We start from the raw sequence: 18,238 nt of genomic DNA, 5'->3' as shown, positions 1-18,238 counted from the left end.
ATAATGATAATAAATAATAATATAATAAAAAAGACACTACTACCTAGTTTTCATATTTTTTCAACACAAATTCACATGAAATGTTGGGTTGATAGGTTCGTCACATGGACAACTACTGGTTGTGAATTTGCTTACTCTGCTTACTTATTTTACCATAACTGTAGGTGTGTTAAAAAAGAAAAGGAATGACGAAAGGAGCGAGGAAGGAAAGGAGACAAGGATGCCGCTAAATAGTGTTGGGTCGTGGCCTGCTGTATTCCGTCGACTCTGTTCACCTCCATTCACACAGTAAATAAAAGCATGGAGGCTCTGACTCTCGGGATCTAACACCGAGCAGCAGGGGGTAAAGACACTGCCGCATGCGCTCTCCTTTTCACCAAAACACACAGGAAGGAAGCAGGACACTGTTGAACGCTTTGCCTCTTGGACTGAACTCATTTTACGTGGAAGAGAGGATCGTAGTTGGCGACAGGAGCGGGGCAGCCCGCCGTGCTGAGCATGAAGCGGGTGGCTGTAGTGGCCAGGCACAATGGCCTCGTCTCTCCGCTGGGGAACAACAACTCCGGGGCTTCTAGCATCGTCTCACCGCTCCAGCCGAGAGCCACTGGTATCTCCGCTCCTGCCGACAGTGGTACCGGCGGTGGGATGGACGGCCTGTTGGATTTCTCCAAAGGCCCCACCGTCAAAACCGAGCTGGTCTGCAAATGGATTGATCGAACTTCTTCGAGGCAGAGGCTTGGGCGGACGGCGACATCCGTCTGCGACCAAACTTTCAGCTCCATGCACGAACTGGTGGACCACGTCACCACCGAGCATGTAGCAGCGGGGCTCGAGACCCTAAGTCATGTCTGCATGTGGGACGAGTGCATGCGCGGCGGAAAGGCATTCAAAGCCAAATACAAACTCATTAACCACATTCGCGTGCACACCGGGGAGAAGCCTTTTTTATGCGCATTTCCCAACTGCGGCAAGATGTTCGCACGCTCCGAGAACCTCAAGATCCACACGCGCACGCACACTGGTAGGGTTTCATGGTTCTATGACTACACACAGAGAGCGATGTGATACAGTCTGATCCTTAAATCCGCGTCATCGGTCAAGACTGCAGCCTCCTGACAGAGATGGAGAATAGAGGTTAATAGAGATTGTTCCCAGTTTGTTAAGAATCGCCTCCATGTTTACGTAGGCTCAGTTCAGTGTTGATTCACACCCGCCCTTCATTGCCCCCTTGTTTCCTAGAGGAATCACGGGTCGAAACTGCAGCTCAGGAGTCATGCAAGGTGACAGGAAGCAGCACAAAGCAGTTGGATTATGAGTACGAGAAAAGGATGAGAGCAGATTCAAATTAAATTGAGTAGATGTAGGTCTACACAACCGAAATTAGTGGGTGGAGACAAAGGCTACCCATAGGTTGTAATTATCATTTCAGTTCCATGTCTGCATAAAAAATGTAGTTTGCAGAAATTGTATTGTTCTTCCAGTTACCCAGAATCAGATAATCGCACAGGCCTATTGTGACAGCCTGCACAGTTTTTAGTAAACTCAGTTGCCAGATTTATCACAGTGATACTCCATTTTTATCAGTGAGACCATGAGTGTACCCACTGCTGCTTTCTACCTAGACAACTGTGTTTATATGCTTTAGTTAATAGCTTTATTAATGGATAATAAATCATTTACTAATACTGTATAGATCAGTTACCAGCTACCCTGGAGTTTTCAGGTTGTGAACAATCCCTTTGGCTGTTGTCTTTCAGTATCTCTTAGGGGCACAAGAGAGTGTAGATGATATTCATCATAAGTCCCTATAGTGATCAGTGAAACTTTAAGGCTACCAGGACATTCTACAGAGTTTTTCATTAGGTGACAACCCTCTTGAACTAAAAAGCTAGCTAAAAAGACAAAGCAAGTGCAATGATGGAGGATAAATGCCAGCCATGCAGAATTTCCACAACTTTGCACTTAAAATTGGTCATGTTAAAACTGTATAACAGATGTATACAGCAATACTAAATTACATTTTATAAACCCATTAGTTATAACCCTTTGTAAAGGATGTCTTATTAGAATGTGGTGCCATCTGCCCTCATAAATAGGGTGGACAAAATTACACTTTTCAGTATAATGCAATACTTTTCAACAGGACCTCCAAACTACAGATTCCAAAATGACCCCGAAACTGAATCAACGCCTAGCTGAACCAGTTTGACAGCTGAATATGAAAACCTTCATGAAAGGAGGATTTATTACAGAGCTGTTGAATTAGGCTGCTTTAGCGTCAGCTAATAAACTGCCAATGGAGTATGTTTAGGTAAATATATTTTAGTTCTCTTGATGTCTATGGGGCTGTTGAAATTATACAGTGCTCAAAGTAGCTAAAAAGCAATTACATTTTTTTTGGTCATAGTTTTATTATGTCTTTAAACACAGAAACACAAATAACCCACACAACACTTTTTTTAAGTGAGGAAATAAAAACAAATATATACATATACTGTATATACATAAACACACACACCATAGATGTCCAATGTAAACTCACAAAATTGACGTATAATTAATAAATTATTTGTGAATCAAATAATCTTTTTAAAGGACATTGTCCAAGTCTTACACAAACTGTACATTTAAACAGCGGGCTTAGCTATTTCATTATATCAGTTTATGCCATTGCACAATTTAACTTTTTTTAATCAAGGACTTTTACTGCCAAACAGTAATGATATTCTGAAAAGAAGTCTTTTTAAATCATTATTATATATAACAAACCAATTTTTATAGATGGGCTTGTATGCAGTGTTTTGCTTGTAGAATTTGACTTGACTTAAACCTTTTCTCTCCTAATGGAGCACAGGTCATCCACAACCCTCTCTGTCGCCCTCTCCAGCTTTGGCCAGGTGTACCTTAGTTCCTTTGCCTCCAGGTGTTACTGGGCTTCCTTCACTTTCTCTTAGACTCGTTACATTGGTTTTGGGCTTCCGTGTCCAATTTGACCTGACTTCCTTGTCCTCATCTGGGTGTGTGCTTTCTCTTTGTTCGTGTTCTCCCACAGATCTTCATTTCTGATAGTGTTTGGTCATTGTATCATTAAGATGGGTCTTACGCACTTGTTGACAAAGGATTGGACTTTGCTGGTGGATGATTTTATTATTCTCCATCTTTCTGAACCATAATGCAGCACTGATTTAACAAGGTGTTGAATATCCAGAGCTTGGTGTTTTTGCGTATTTCCTTTGAGTTCCTAATGGGCCTTTGTGTAAGAAAAGCTGTTCTAGACTTCCCAATTCAATCTTGAATGTCTGTATCTGTCCCTCTATCTTTGCCCACAACACTTCCAAGGTAGTTGAAGGTGCTAATGTCTTCTAGTCCTTTCAGTTGGATGGGTCATGGCTGGTGTTAGTGCGCATTACCTTGGTCTTGTCTGTGTTGATGATGAGGCCTGCCTCGGCCGATGTTTCTGCAAGGTTTGTCTTTGCTACCGTCTGTGGGTAGTGGTTGGATGATACTGTGGCATTTAGCATCATTCATAGTCCTGCAACATTTATATAGTGTTCTTTTTTAAGAGATATATCTTCTGTTTTTGTTTTAGCTCCAGAGTATCACCAAAATGAATGCATGTCAAAATTAATTGGAAGAACTGGTGAATTTACAGTGTTACATGGTGAATTAAGAGTGTTATGAGTTAATGTTAAATTTGGCCTGTATCTCATACACCAAGGAGCCCGTTTTTAGTGAGAAATCTTAATTTTGGAAAGTTTCACCTCTCATTCCCATGGTTGTCTCCCACCAAAATAGTGCAGCTAACCAACGGAGTCTGGTAGGGAGTTGAAGTCTGTAAAGTTTGTCCACACATACATTTTACCTTTATGAATTGCATAGATGCCAAATTGACAAGAAGGCTGTTGACATATGACACTTTTTATCTTGTGGTTCAAGAGCAATGTCTCTTTAAGAAAGTTTGGCTTAATATTTTCCCTGAAGAGTGCAGGAAAACCGGAGTTAAGAGGTACCTTACAATACAACCATTGAAGAAAAATTTTGTTATCAAAAGAATGTGAAGATGTAACAGTTACGATAGTATGTCAAAGACACCTCTGTATTGTGTTGCAGAGATATCTACTGAAGTTAGCAAGCTAACCAACTAGCTGTAGCCAGTCCTGTCTCATAATACCACTTTGTACCTCAAGAGGTGATATTCTGATAGTATAGCCCCGTAGTTTCAGCTGAACTAGTTACTGGGAAGCAATGGGTCAGTGCTTGGCTTTTTTAGGAGTGACTGAAGAATTGCATGCTTAAAATAATCCGGAACACAGCCAGAGCAAAGAGTGCAATTCATAATGGAGAATATATTTGGTCCTACGGAACTAAAAACATCTTTAAGAAGAGAGGTTCAAACAATATCAAGAGAAATGGAGGATGGGTGCATTTAGGAGACAGTAGCCTCAGTTCTTCCAGTGAAATTAGGCTAAACTGGCTCAGCAGAGAAACACAGGTTGGACAGTCAACTACAGGGGTACAGGAAGGCAACGTTTTTGACCTTGTGTCTTGGTCCTCATACACAAAGAATGATCTATTGATTGTGCTCAGCAAAAAACTATGGGGTTTTTCCTCAATCAATTTGATTAGAAAAACAAACTTTTTCTGCTTTCTATTTTACAAAAGTAGCTGCTTCCTGTGAGTAAACTGAACCTCCAATTTAGTGTATTCCACCTCAACCTGAACGTATGTCATCAATAATCCAAGGGAATGAGTTAACCAAATGAATGGATTTGTTTTAAAAAGAAGCAACAATATCTAGGGTTGATTATTAAAGGAGGAGACTACTGCCTGAATCAGACTACGCCAATCCAGCCTGATGACCAATCGAGACGATTTTGTCATGGCCAACAAATTTGCCAGTGCCATGGCCAACATCCCCCACGTCATGTTCCTGAGCGTTTACCAATCAGGTGCTCTCTCCAGAGTGCTGTCAGGTAACCATGGCAAGGAGAAGGAGAAGGGATGCTGAGGGTGCTGCTGTCGGGTAGGACAACAAAAGAGAAGAAAAGTTAATTGAGATGTGGCAACAGTACCCCTGTCTTTTTGCCATTTCCTTGATAGAGTACTATGACTGAGTCAGAAAAGACAAATGTTGACAAGAAATAGTGGAGGCACTTCATCAGCCCAGCGAGTAGCTGGCTATGTGGTCATAACGTTATCCCCTGTCCTAATTGCAGGGATATGCTAATCATTACTAATTCTAGATCTAATGTTAAAAGTATCCTGTTTGATGCGGCCAACACAACCAAGCCTGCTCCTTTTAGAATAAATAACTATGGAATTAAAAAATGTACTATATATGAACCTGTCGTAATTGTTATAAATTAATTATTGTTATAAATAATGACCAATTAAGCTGAAGTTTACACCACCTCTTGCATTTGCTTTTGATGTTATAGCACATCCACAGCCGTTTTTTTCTTTGTTTTCTATTTTCAGTGCATAAGACTGCCAGTATCACACACAGTGCTTCTGCCAGTTTGATTGACAGTTGCTTCACCCGCCTCCCTGATTACAACTGAACTTGTGCCCTATCGTGAAATGCTGTGAGTAGTCGGACTCATGTTTGCAGTCTGCCATGTCATGGTCAGGTGACAGGCGAGAGTTTATGGCACTGTGATTGTTAGATCTGACACAGTGAACATCGTGAAAGACAAAAAAAAATCACATAGCTTGATCCTTGCAGAAGTCATTGATCTGGGAATTTGAAGCCATATCCTTACTAAGATCTGTAAAGACAGAGGTGAAGTTGGTAGCAGAGGGACTATTGAGAGTGCAATAACGGGTTTTGCGTTTGAGGGGTTGGATGTCAGCATTAAAGACAGTAGCAAAAATAATGCACTTGTCAGACACAAAAAAGTCATCAGTGTATAGAAAATTAAGATCCAAAGTCCCAAAGTAAACCAAATCAAGAGCGTGACCGTGAGTGTCGATTGTCCATAAAACATGCTGCAGACTGCAGACTGATTCTTGTAGCTAGAAAGGTGGTGCCTGGATAAAGACGATATTCTTCCACTGATTCTCCAACTCCACTATCTGTAGTGGGCTTGTGCTGAGATAAGATATTGGTCACAGTCGAACTATCCCCCTCACAGGACTGTTTTTTGTTCTTATTTTCAGTTGTGCCTGCTTGCTTTTTGGGTGTATTTGTCCCACTCTCACTCTCTTTGCTGTCAGACTTTTCACCCCTAGCAACACTGCCTTAAAATCTCTTGCTTGTCTGCGTATCTTGCTCTACAATAGCAGAACGTAGGAACCTACAGGGTAGCAACAAATCGTGATGCAACACTTTCTCAGTGACATCAGTGTCACAAGGAGGTATGACATAAACAGGCAGGTCCCTCTCTACCTCTGCTACCCTGTACCCTCTACTACCCCTGATAGTCTGGCCCCATTTGTGGCTATTTTATGTTTCCCAAGGATTCAGACATTCCTCACTCAGGTATGAGCTCTAGCTTCCAACTTAGACTCTCTGACTATTGTACTGTGATTGTTTGATAAGTCTGGTTGTCTCCCAGACATCAGCTGGTATGGAGATTATCCAGTTGTATTGTGCCTAGTGCATTCATAAGCGTGTGCTGATAGCTGCACAAAGTCTCAAATGTTGAGGGAGCAGCTAACCACTGATGTTCTGCAGCATCCAGTTTAGCAGTTGTCAAGACATACATCAGGGTATTGTTGTCAATTACCACTGTGCTCCATAAAGGTAGTCAAAGAATTTGTCACTGACTGCCTACGTAAGAGCAAGGAACTCAAGCCTATGGGTAGGATAGCTTTTTCACAGACAGCCCTCTGTTTGTAAAAGCAATCACTCTCTACTGGCCATGTTGCTTTTGGAAAGGGCATCACCTAAACCATGCAAACTAGCACCAGTTTGTCGAATGTAAGGCTTTTCAGCATATGTGAAGCCCACAATCTGTAGTTGTGAGTTTGTGAATGAGTCTCACCACATTATGGCACTTGGACCTGATCATTTTGAACTTGCCAGTGCTGAAAAGGCTTCTTGTTGTCTCATGAGCATTTTGATTATCTTACTATTCTACTTGCATTAATTAATGCTTAGCCTGGTTGTGCCATTTTTACTTTTAACTACCACAAATGGACTTCAGGAATTCAGGGATTATGTTGGAATCACACAGTTCCTTCAGTTGTAGCTTGACAACCTCCGAATTTTAGAGGTGAATAGGTCTTGGCTATGCATGATGGGAGTGGGATCTGAGAGTCATATGTGATTCGTAAGAGCCATAGTGTGTTCATAGTGTAAATACATGTGGCAAAAACGTCTGACATAGAGTTTAGCTGTCTGTGAAGTAAAACTGCAGAGTGCTGGCTGAATCAGGCAAGCTGATGCTGTTGTACATAGTAACTGTTGTGCCTGGTGGAGCTTTCAGGTCTTGGCCCACAACAGGTGGGAAGGTGTAGAGCAGGGGCAGGGAACATTTTTTCCTATCAAGGGCCATTTAAATTTTTATTGCATCCTTCAGGGGCCATACTCAGTGGCACCCCTAGCGGAAGCTGGATGGAGCTTGAGGTTCAGCTCTGAGAGGTACTTGCAAATGTCCACACTATCACTTTACACACAGTTTACACATCAGGTTTTCCCTTCATCTTTATCCGTTATTCCAAATAAACTGACACTCTGAAACAGTTTTACTTCATCCGGTGCTAGCAGCTCCACAGTAATAACAAGGCATCCCTTCGCAAATTCTCTGTCTACATTAGGTTTTAACTTCTTAGCTATTGGCTTGCTTACCACAAAACTTGCCTGCATAACACTGTCTCTGTCAGAATGTGGTCTTTTGAGAGCTGCTCATTGGGCACCCATACTCTAACAAACTAACATAGGCACACTGACTTGCCTGTAACGTCAACAAAAAAAAATAATCGTTTGTCCACATCTACTTACATTATGTTGTCAGGCATGGTGCTTGATGAGCCACACTATTTTCTTTTTTTGCTAAAGAAAAATCATTTATTTTTGTCTTTATGAATTGGTCTGATGTTGACTATGTACTGTTCTGCCATAATCTGACTAGCAGGCACTTTGATGACATGAGCACTTTCATTTTGAACAAGGATGGGAACTTTAAAAGATGTCTGAGCTCGGGCAGTGATGAAATAGCTGCAGAACATCAGACCACCAGGTAAAGCCAAAGCTGAAAGCTCAACTAGCAGCGATGTGCCTGCAGAAATACAGATGTTTGTGGCATACCCTGACAAAACAGCTTTCTCACCTGCCTTTATGGTAACACACTTCTTGCTGAGCAGCTTTCTTTTTCCAACCCTCCTACTGTCTTGTTCAACTTAACATTTGTTAAACATTTTTTTATCAGAAGAGTATTTGTACAATGTACTTGTTTGTTGCTGACACTGGTTTCTCTACAGGCTGTATATATTTCATAAAGCACATCCAAGACATTTGTACCAACCAGAACAGGACTTCCTCTGTTTGCCCTGCAATCAGGCACGTTAAGTACAAAGGTATGTATTTCAGGCTTCCCTGCAATTTCTACTGGGAAGAAGATGCTTAACTCTGTGTACCCCAGACAGGACACAGCCTGGCCACCTGCATCCTCTATATTCAGAAGGTTGTACAATGGTGGACTTGGCTGTGAAGGCAGATGGAGCTTGTGGAATGACTCATAGTTGTCACCGGGGCTGGGGGTTATTGCTGTATTTGGCTTTCCACTCCTGCTGTTTTGCTTTCAGATCTGTGTAATTCTTGTGGACAAGGCCTTTGCTGGCAGCATTTTTGCATTGTCTGACAATGTCACAATTTTCCTCACATTTGAAAGAAAAACCGCGGTTTTTGTTCTGGCCAATGTACTTGAACACCAGCTGCTACCATTGGCAGCTCTAGTACTGTACTTGTCTTTTGTTCTTATTTTTTTTCTCTCCTGAACTCTCCTCTTTCTGTGTTTTGTATTTCTATTGAATGTCTGCATTAAGCTTGTTTTTGTCAGTGACTTCTAAAACATCCTAAAGCTGCAAAGAAGGTTTCACTTTTAATATCCCCAAAGAGTCACTGCATTCTGTACATTTTTGCTGTCTTCCTTTTCTCTTCTGTTTGCAGCTGGAAGACAAGTACAGAGAAATTGGTGGGGACTCATTTTTCTTTGTTGGAGGATCGGATGCAACATTTGATCCCAGCAGCCACGAGTGAAATGTTTGAATAGCTGTCGGCTGGCGTTAGCTTCACTCACACCACATCTTTGAACTGCCTATATGAATGGGAGCCAAGTTGTTTTACAATGTCTTAAGCAAGTGAAAGTAAACTTTCAGGCACAATCCTTCTTTGCATGTCAGTGGGTTGGCTGTCCTGGAACACACATTCAACCTGTAGGCATCAGGTCTCAAAGTCAACTTCACCAGGGTTTTTGGGGACACTTCCTGAGAAGGAATGGAGTCGCTTGGCTTTGGAGCATAAGCTCCATTCTTGATAACATGCTCCACTATTAGGCATTGAATGTCTTGGGGGTTCAATATATATTATTGTACAAAACTGCTGGTGTGACTGACAGAGCTTGTTTTGTGGGTTAAATACCAGATAATTTGGTGGTGGAATGGGCTGTGGCAGGAACAGTCTGAGATCTTTTCTTTGGGGGGATTGATTGTTTCACTTCTCAACCTCCCCAGGACAGAACTACACAACTAGTTGGAGTCGGACCTATCTGGAGTTGATCCACTGGGTCCAGATTTTACTGTGAAAGAGGGCTTGCCAATTGAAGCAATCATTTTGTCAGTAATATATAAGCACCACTTAAAAGTAGGGTCTCACAGGAAAACCTGGTCTTCAGGCTTGCTAGTATACTATCAAGGTTCTATAGGGAGGATGACACAGAGTAAAACACAACCACAGTTTTATGTAACAGTAACATTAATTTATTCACAAAAGCTAAAAAACAAACTTTCAAAAACAAGGCCTTTAGAATAAATTACTTAAATTTGTCTCCAACTTCAGAGCTCTGTTTACTCAAATACTTAACCGATCCGCCCTTATATTTCTGTAGCAATTACCTACACTTCACAGATGATGAGAAGTTGGGCAGACACATCATTGGGATTATCAAGTCAGCTCCTATTTTCTTCAATATTTTGCTGACTGTGGCCATGATGTCTCCAGTAGGCTGAGTGTCGTGCCAGAGCCACTGGCTACTTTGCTCTGCCACCTCTGATGTTTCCTTAACGGCATGGTGAAGGGCTTGTCTGCTGACCCCCAGGTCCCTTATCAGTCTTATAGTAGATGTTGCCACGAAGTCCTGACATCCACCTCTGTTGGGCAGATCTTTGCTCTCCAACCATGCTTTTATGTGTTTGCTGGCTTTTTACACAGCATCCTCACAAGGGACTGTGAGCTCCAAAAAGTACACCATGCACTGAGAGTTGGCAACTGGCAATTAACACAACTGGGTTGATTGTGGTGGGGGCAAGGCATTGTTGATTGTTCTCCCTACCAAGCACTAGAGCACTCAATTGTGTCTCCATGTATACCATCCTTTGGTTCCTTACTTTACTCCCAGTGAGGATGTGTCTAAATGTAGCTGTTGTTGAACACAGGGGGCATGATGGATCTTCCCGCAGCCATTGCTTAAGATTTTTGGGGGTCGGAAGGACATCGGAGTTTGCTCAAGTGAGGAAACTCATCCTCCTAGACTCCATCTCCCACATGACCTTCAAGCTGATCTACTGTTTTTCCACACTCTTCCATGTCATCCACTGCCCTGTTTAGCTTGCGACACAGCCTTGACACATATACGTGACTCCTCCAGCCTGCAGACTTCGGCTACTACCAGTGTCCGCCACTCTTGTGCGGATGCCTTGTTCCAGCAAGGTTGTTTTTCTCCATGCTCTAAGCTACTTTTTCCTTGTTGGACCTGGTCCACAATACTGCCATGGTGGAGAGCAGATTTTGCCTCCTGTACCACTTTCTCCACTGTCCACTTCTTTCCTGTTTCCAGGCATGGGGCAGCAGCTTGGATCACTGTTCCTCTTGATTCTTCCATCTCTAGTCTCACTTCAATGCACTTGTACTCAACTAGAGAGAGGCAGTGGATTAGCCTATGACCATACAGGTTTATGCTGTTCAGGCATTGAGGCATTTCATTTTCTGAAATAAGAGCTGATGGTACCCCCTGCCATTATGCCATTTTCCATGTGGTGCTGTGTGGTTGTGAAGTGGTGTCATGAAACAGCTGCAAATCTTGGAAATAGGCCTTTCTTTAGTCAACTACAACTATAACACTACGAATATCAGTTAGCTTCCCCCACTCTATCTATCTATCTATCTATCTATCTATCACACACATATACATACAGATACACACATTTATGTTTATTTGTTTATTTATTTATTTTTTGTTAAATGGAGTGACTCCTTGGCTGTCGTCCTCCTCAACCCTGCATACTGCACAAATTTACTTTAGGCAGTGTCATTTTTTCCAGTATGCAGATAAATAGCAAGATCTTACAGTTATCTTCTAGCATTTTATCAGCTTGTTGCTCGCTGAAATGCTCACAAAACAGAACACAACAGGACCACAACATGTGTCTCCAATTAGTTTGTTCCATTTATATTCAGGAAATGAGCATGAGCTAACATAATTTCAACCTAGCACTGAAACAATAACAGTCTCAAAAACATGTATTTTTTAATGTATTTTTCTATGTAAACATTTTCCATCAAATATGCAATAAAATTTAGAATCATCATAACTATTTTTAAAATAGTAATTATTGTACTATGTCATACTGCCTGTTGGCTGCAGGATGGAGAGTTTAAAACATAGTTAGAAACAGAATGTGACAATTTGTAAAACAGTAGATCCCCCTTTTAAATGCAAATATCGAAGAGACAACATATCAAATGTTGAAACTGAGAAATGTCATTGTTTTTTAAAATTATATCCTCATTTAGAATTTGATGCCAGCAACACATTTCAAAATGGTTGGGGAAGGGTCATGAGAGTTACCACATTACCACTCGGCTGCATCAACTCTTCTTTTAACAACACTCTCTAAGTGTTTGGGAACGGAGGAGACCAATTGCTGTGATTTTGAAAGTAGAATGTTTTCCCCATTCTTACTTGATGTACGATTTCAGCTGCTTAGCAGTCCAGGGTCTATTTTGTCATATTTTATGTTTCATTCTTGTCTGGACTGCAGGCAGGCCAGTTTAACACCCAGACTCTTTTTTTACAGAGCCATGCTGTTGTAATATGTCCAAAATGTGCTTTGGCATTATCTTGCTGAAATAAGCTCTGTTGTTGTATACATATGCATATATATAATATATATATATATGTATATATGTGTGTGTGTGTGTGTGTATATATATATATATATATATATATATATATATATATATATATTGTTGAGCATTCATGGTGCATTCACAATTGTGCAGGCTAGCCATGCCATGTGCATCCATGATTTCCAAAAATAATTTTTGGGAAACGGTCGTAAAAACAAGAAACAAGTATGTACAACAATTAAGTTAATTTAAATAAATAAATAAACCAACCTATGACCTTTTGCAAGGTAAACATTGCATTTATATAGCTTACCCATTTCTTCATGCATGAGAAAATTCCCAACCAACACTCAGTTTGCTTCAAAGTAGTATTTTTTTTTTGTTTTCTGCAGGACGCTGTATTGTTAACCCAGACATCAGTGTTATCAAGTTTTCTCCCAGATTAAGTCAACAAGTAATTTTGCTTGTAATTTACAAACTTGAAACTGCTCTGCTGTTAGATTAAGAGCAGATTATTAATTATTATTTGATTGGTCCAAGTTAAATAACTCCATGGGTACTGTGGGAACATTTGCAAACACAATTTCTAAAGAATCCTCTAAATTTCTTATTAATGCCCCCCTTCCAAATCTCATTTACCTGAACATAGGCACATATACAATAGAGAGTTCCTTTACAGCTCGTTACATTGAAGCACCATAGGTCAAATTGACATCACTGGCATTAAAGAAAAAATAGAAGTGTATGTCTAAATATGTGGGAGTGTCAACCATACCAATTGTTAGGGGCCTATTCTAGACTGTGATAATGGCAAATGTCATATTTGTGTTTCAGGTGAGAAGCCATTCCAGTGTGAGTTTTGTGAGCGCCGCTTTGCCAACAGCAGTGACCGAAAGAAGCACTCACAGGTCCACACAGCCTCAAAGCCTTACGACTGCAAGGCCATGGGCTGCACCAAGTCCTACACCCACCCCAGCTCTCTGCGGAAACACATGAAGGTTCACATCAAGTCGTCACCTACCTCTGAACCGCAAGATGCGTACGACTCCATCCCTCATCAGCTCCAACAACCTCATCAAGCTCTTACTGAGCCCCTCGACCTTAAAATTAACCGCCTCTCTCCATCACATGCCAACAAAAATGCTCATTTTCCTCTTCTGTCCAATCACGAATTGGATATCAGCTCAGCAGGCGAAGTGGGCCATAAGCTGCTGCTGCGGAGCTCATCTCCAATGGCAATGCCTCTTGATCTCTCTCTGTCAGGCCTGAAGAGTCAGCTGGCCCAGAAACAGCAGAGTGGCAGGATCCCACGGAGGAGCCAGCGCTCAGTCAACCCAGCCTTACCTCAGTTGTCTAACATTAAAGAGTGGTATGTCTGTACCAGGACTACATCTCCACACTTTCCTCTTCTTCACCCAGACCACATCAAATCAGAACCTAGTGATGACGAGGAGTACATCACGTAGGGTGGAGGCACTATATACGTGAATTTAGATGTGAAGAACAGACATAATGTATTGTCAGAGCCGGGTCAGGCCAGAGAACGCTCTGCGGAATCATAGTTGCTGTAATTTTCCAGAACCAGCAGTTGTATGGTTCAACATCAGTGGCCCTTCCAAGATAGAGAAGGCTGTGATCATTTTGGAGGTTTTACTCTGTCGCATACACAAAACTCAGCTTGGACATCATCAGTCTCTGTGGACCAAAACCAATGGCTTACATGTTGCCAGAAAGAACAAGAGGAATTCCATCATTATGGTTATCAAACAAAATGTTAAACATATAATTGCAAGTTATCTAATCAGTGTTAGCTATCTAATCTGAACTAACAAAGGGGATAACATTGTACAAATGGACCAGGGAATGTTGGTGACTGCTCTGCCTCTGTCGTTAAAGAATATGAAGAGGGTGTTAGTACATGATGATCTCTCTAGAGAGGCAGATTATTTACCAGTTTATCTATGAGCTCCACCTAATTTCAAGGGCTAAATTGCCACTGATGAAAAGTGGGTAATGTTAACCTGAGCTCACAGTAGCACAGTCCACATGGTAACAAAGCAGGCACATAGGATTGAAGCAAGTTTGGATCTGTTGATTGTCCTCAGTATGCTTTAAACGAACTCTTGAGTACAATGAGTCAATCTGACAAGCACTTTGTTTAAAGCAAACTGAGGCCTTTACTAATAAACCATTGGGAGTAACTTGTTCAAAGTGTTTCATGTGATCATGTTCTAATTCAACACAGCAGCCAGCAGTGAAGCTGAAGTTTGGAGACAGTGTGACTAGTCCTGCTGTCAATTCTGTGGACCTTTCAGTGGGTTAATCACCTGCATCTGTTTACACTCCACTTGCATTTTAGTCAAGACCCCAAGGTTACCAAAATTACCATATATGTCATACCCGTGTTCGTTTAACATGGAAATGTGTATTAAATAAAAAAGACCTCTGGTATTTTCCTTTGGATCAAATCGTGCAGCCATAAAAGGTGACATCTTGGATTTGAGTGTTGACTCAACGCAAGCATGCTGTGTCAGTGAATCAAGGAAACAAGTGGATTGTCTTAAGCAAGATTGTGGTACTGCTTGAACAAAATCTGAAGTTATTGCATTGAGGACACTTTAAATGGTTAATAAGTGACTTTTACTCATGTACATTATACATGCACTCATAGCTCATTTCAAGCTGGATTTGAAGCTGGATGTAAGAAAGCCTACCTGAATAAGACTGCTTAAACATGCAATGACACAGGATTATAATATTATTCTAAAGAAGATTGTGATGTATTAAAACCCAGGGGCCAGGTGTATAAATGATGCGTACGCACAAAAAACATGCATACACTATTTCCCACACATAACCGGTATATATAAAAGAAGAATGTGCGCACATCAGTAACTTCAGAGCAGGCATACACATAGTTTTCAAGAGATAGCTGCAGGTGATATGATAAAGTGGTCATGAAATCATGTAGCCTTAGAGTGAAAAAATTATTTGCTTACGTTACATGTCAGTTTCCCTGATTGTGTTATTATGTTGTAGTCTAGTGTTCTGTGTTCTGTCACCCAAAGGCCACATTGAAACTTAATTTTAAATTATTTGTGAATGACGAATTATGAAGCACTTTGTAAAGTCTGTTTCAATATGAGCTCTATAAATCAATCAGTGATCATCCTTCTGATGTTTAACAGTGATGATTGACATGGTTTACAGGTACACGTGATGAATTCGTGATGAAGGTGCTATAAATAGCCACAGCCGTGAGTAGTGACAGCTGCTGTGCTGCTGTTGGAGAACCTCACTGATGCAACACAGTTAGTGAAGTTGCACTTGATCAACAGATCTAAAGGCTGGCGGAGCCAGCAGAAGGATCAATATGCAAACAGATGTTTATGGGTGTCTCTGCATCCATTTATGGATAACTGGGAGTGAAAAGGAGGCCGTCCCCAGTTCAACAAAGAATTAGCCATAGATGTGGCTTTATAAATTTGATTAAATTAATTTACATAATTCTGTCTTTGTGCGTACACAGTTTTAGTCATAAACCTACACTGTTTTATGCATCTGGCCCAGGTTTTTACAACCAGGGTAAAATTGAAAGTGAGTGTCCCTAATAATTCCTCATTGCACAGGAAAACTGCATGCACAACTACAGTAAGTACAGTGGGTCAAAGTTGAAGCAGGATGTGGGCTTGTAAACTGCAATGTTTACAAGGGATTGTTCTGAAAATAATTATCCTGTTCATCTTTGTTTTTTCTTCGAAATATACAGTAAATGGCTAACATTGGTTTGCTGAAAACATTTTTTAGTCACCATGATCCCAAGCTATTAACTTGGTGATTATTTTTACTGGAAAGAATGACAGACAAAACTGCAACCACAATACCCAAGTTGAATGAAACATGAATTTCCCTTTAAACAGTAGATGTGATTTGTGGATTGTAAGTGTCAACAAATTATACGTAATCAATCTGGAAGTCTAGAGTACAGAGAGAACACAGACTTTTAGCCAAAGTGCAGAACAGCTTTTGAGAGCAAGGGCAGAATTATGTCATTGACATTTTGATTCTCAAAAGCAATAATCTTTAGACATGAGCAAGCAACTGCTTGGACCCAAGCAGTGGAAGGCCCTGGGTTTGAATCATCCAGCTGGGGCCTTTCTATGTGGAAATTACATGGTCATTTCTTTATCTCTGAGGGTGTTCTCCCACGATCCAAACACGTGAAGATCTGATTATATATTATAATATTGGAAACGGAAGTTTGAATCATTGTCCACACTGTAGCCTATGTGTTAGTCCTGTGCTGGACTTGTCCAGGTGTACTAGGCTATTCCACTTATTTGATGTGAGCTAGAATATGCTCAGGGGGCAGATGTGTTTTAACAAAAACATGCGTACACCATTTCCCACACATAAAGTGGAGTTCACACAAAAAAAATGTGCGCACCTCAGCATACTTTTTATGCAGTTATACCTGAGATAGCTGCAGGTTAATTTATGAGGTGGACAAGAAATGTAAGGTGTAACCTTACGTAGTAAAAAATTGTTTGCTTATTTTTGCCAATTTCAACAATTGTGTTATTTTGCAGTATACACTGTATTGTGTATGACGTCACTCAATAGCGCATTTATAAACTTCATTTCGATTATTAGAGTGATGAATTTTACCATTTGTTTTATTTACATCCAAACCATTTCCCCATAATAATGATCTTTTCATTTGATCCGAAGCTTTTGTCTGATTCAATATGAGTTCTGAACAATAATCACTGATCTTGCATCTAATGTTTAAAAATGCTGATTGAGATATCATCACAATGATGGCTGAATAATAGGCCAACACATGATAAATTAGTGGCACGGGTGCTATAGTCACAGCTGTCTGTAATGGCCACACAGAGTGACAGCTAAATGGATGGATATTTACTGCCAATAAGATACTTGTAAAGTTAATACAGACAAACATTTTTCAGGATCCATCATCAATCTGCATTTCCCTAGAAAGGACAGATGTGCATGAAATCCCCTTTACACCAAACCTGATGCCCTATGCCCATCTGTTAAAACAAGAATAAGGTAGTGTGTCATATAAACTAGTCCTGAGTGTTTACATTGGTAAAGACTTTTACGAAGAAACCTAGTGTAAAGGACTCACTCATGGTCCTTAAACTAAAAGATCGTCACAAACAAACTGAACCAGTAGTATATCAGTTAAAAAATATATTTATATGTTGTTTTTTTAATTCTGAAAAATATTTTGTAGGTCACATTACTGGTTGGAGATACTAGACTTTTTGAGTAAAATTGCATTTTTCATGCAGGTTCACTGGTTTATAGCATGAAACCGCAGTCTTTACAGAGCAATACAAAAAATATATAATGAATTCTCATTGAATTGTTTTTCTCATGCACAACAAAATGTAATTTGTTAAATAAACAATTTAAATATTAAAAACTTTAGTCTTTTGTTAAGCACACATTAATACTGCATGTAGCTGGCAACATGTATACTTCAACTGCTTAAGCAGTCTTGTGTCTATGACTTTTTTTAAATAATGAGGGTTTTTTGCATAGTTTAGTGAGTGTTTAGTGGTGATTCATACTATTTGTTTATCTTGTTGCTAAACAGCTTTTTTAATGTAAATGTTATAAATATATATCCACAGAGGTAAAGGAAGCAGTCACTTAAATGCGGAAGTATTCACTGTTAATTTTTGTTTATTTCATTAATCAAATACATCATCTGTGACCAATTTCTTTCAACCACAAAAAAGGCTACATGTGCTACATTACACAATCTGACAGGCTGGAAACAGGCCAAATGAATGAAATAACAGAAATACAAGCAACTTTCAATTCAATCACTGGTGTTATCCCGATAAATTATTCCTAGCAAATGATTTGTTTAAATTGAAGCTATACATACTTAAATTGAAGCTATAGATACTA

At 40.3% G+C, this 18,238-nt stretch overlaps 1 protein-coding gene across 1 annotated transcript; it reads left to right on the top strand.

Annotated features, from left to right (window-relative positions):
• Positions 1–298: 298 nt before the first annotated feature.
• Positions 299–17,687, top strand: zic2b (zic family member 2 (odd-paired homolog, Drosophila) b). Its single transcript, XM_041947510.1, has 2 exons — positions 299–1,021; positions 13,124–17,687. The coding sequence occupies exons 1-2, from the start codon at positions 499–501 to the stop codon at positions 13,753–13,755; spliced, it is 1,155 nt and encodes a 384-aa protein (XP_041803444.1). The 5' UTR covers positions 299–498; the 3' UTR covers positions 13,756–17,687.
• The last annotated feature ends 551 nt before the right edge of the window (positions 17,688–18,238 follow it).

This window comes from Chelmon rostratus, chromosome 11 (assembly GCF_017976325.1).
Source record: "Chelmon rostratus isolate fCheRos1 chromosome 11, fCheRos1.pri, whole genome shotgun sequence".
Taxonomy (NCBI): Eukaryota; Metazoa; Chordata; class Actinopteri; order Chaetodontiformes; family Chaetodontidae; genus Chelmon; species Chelmon rostratus.
Note: the sequence above shows the minus strand (reverse complement) of the source record. Positions and strands in the feature narration are given on the sequence as shown.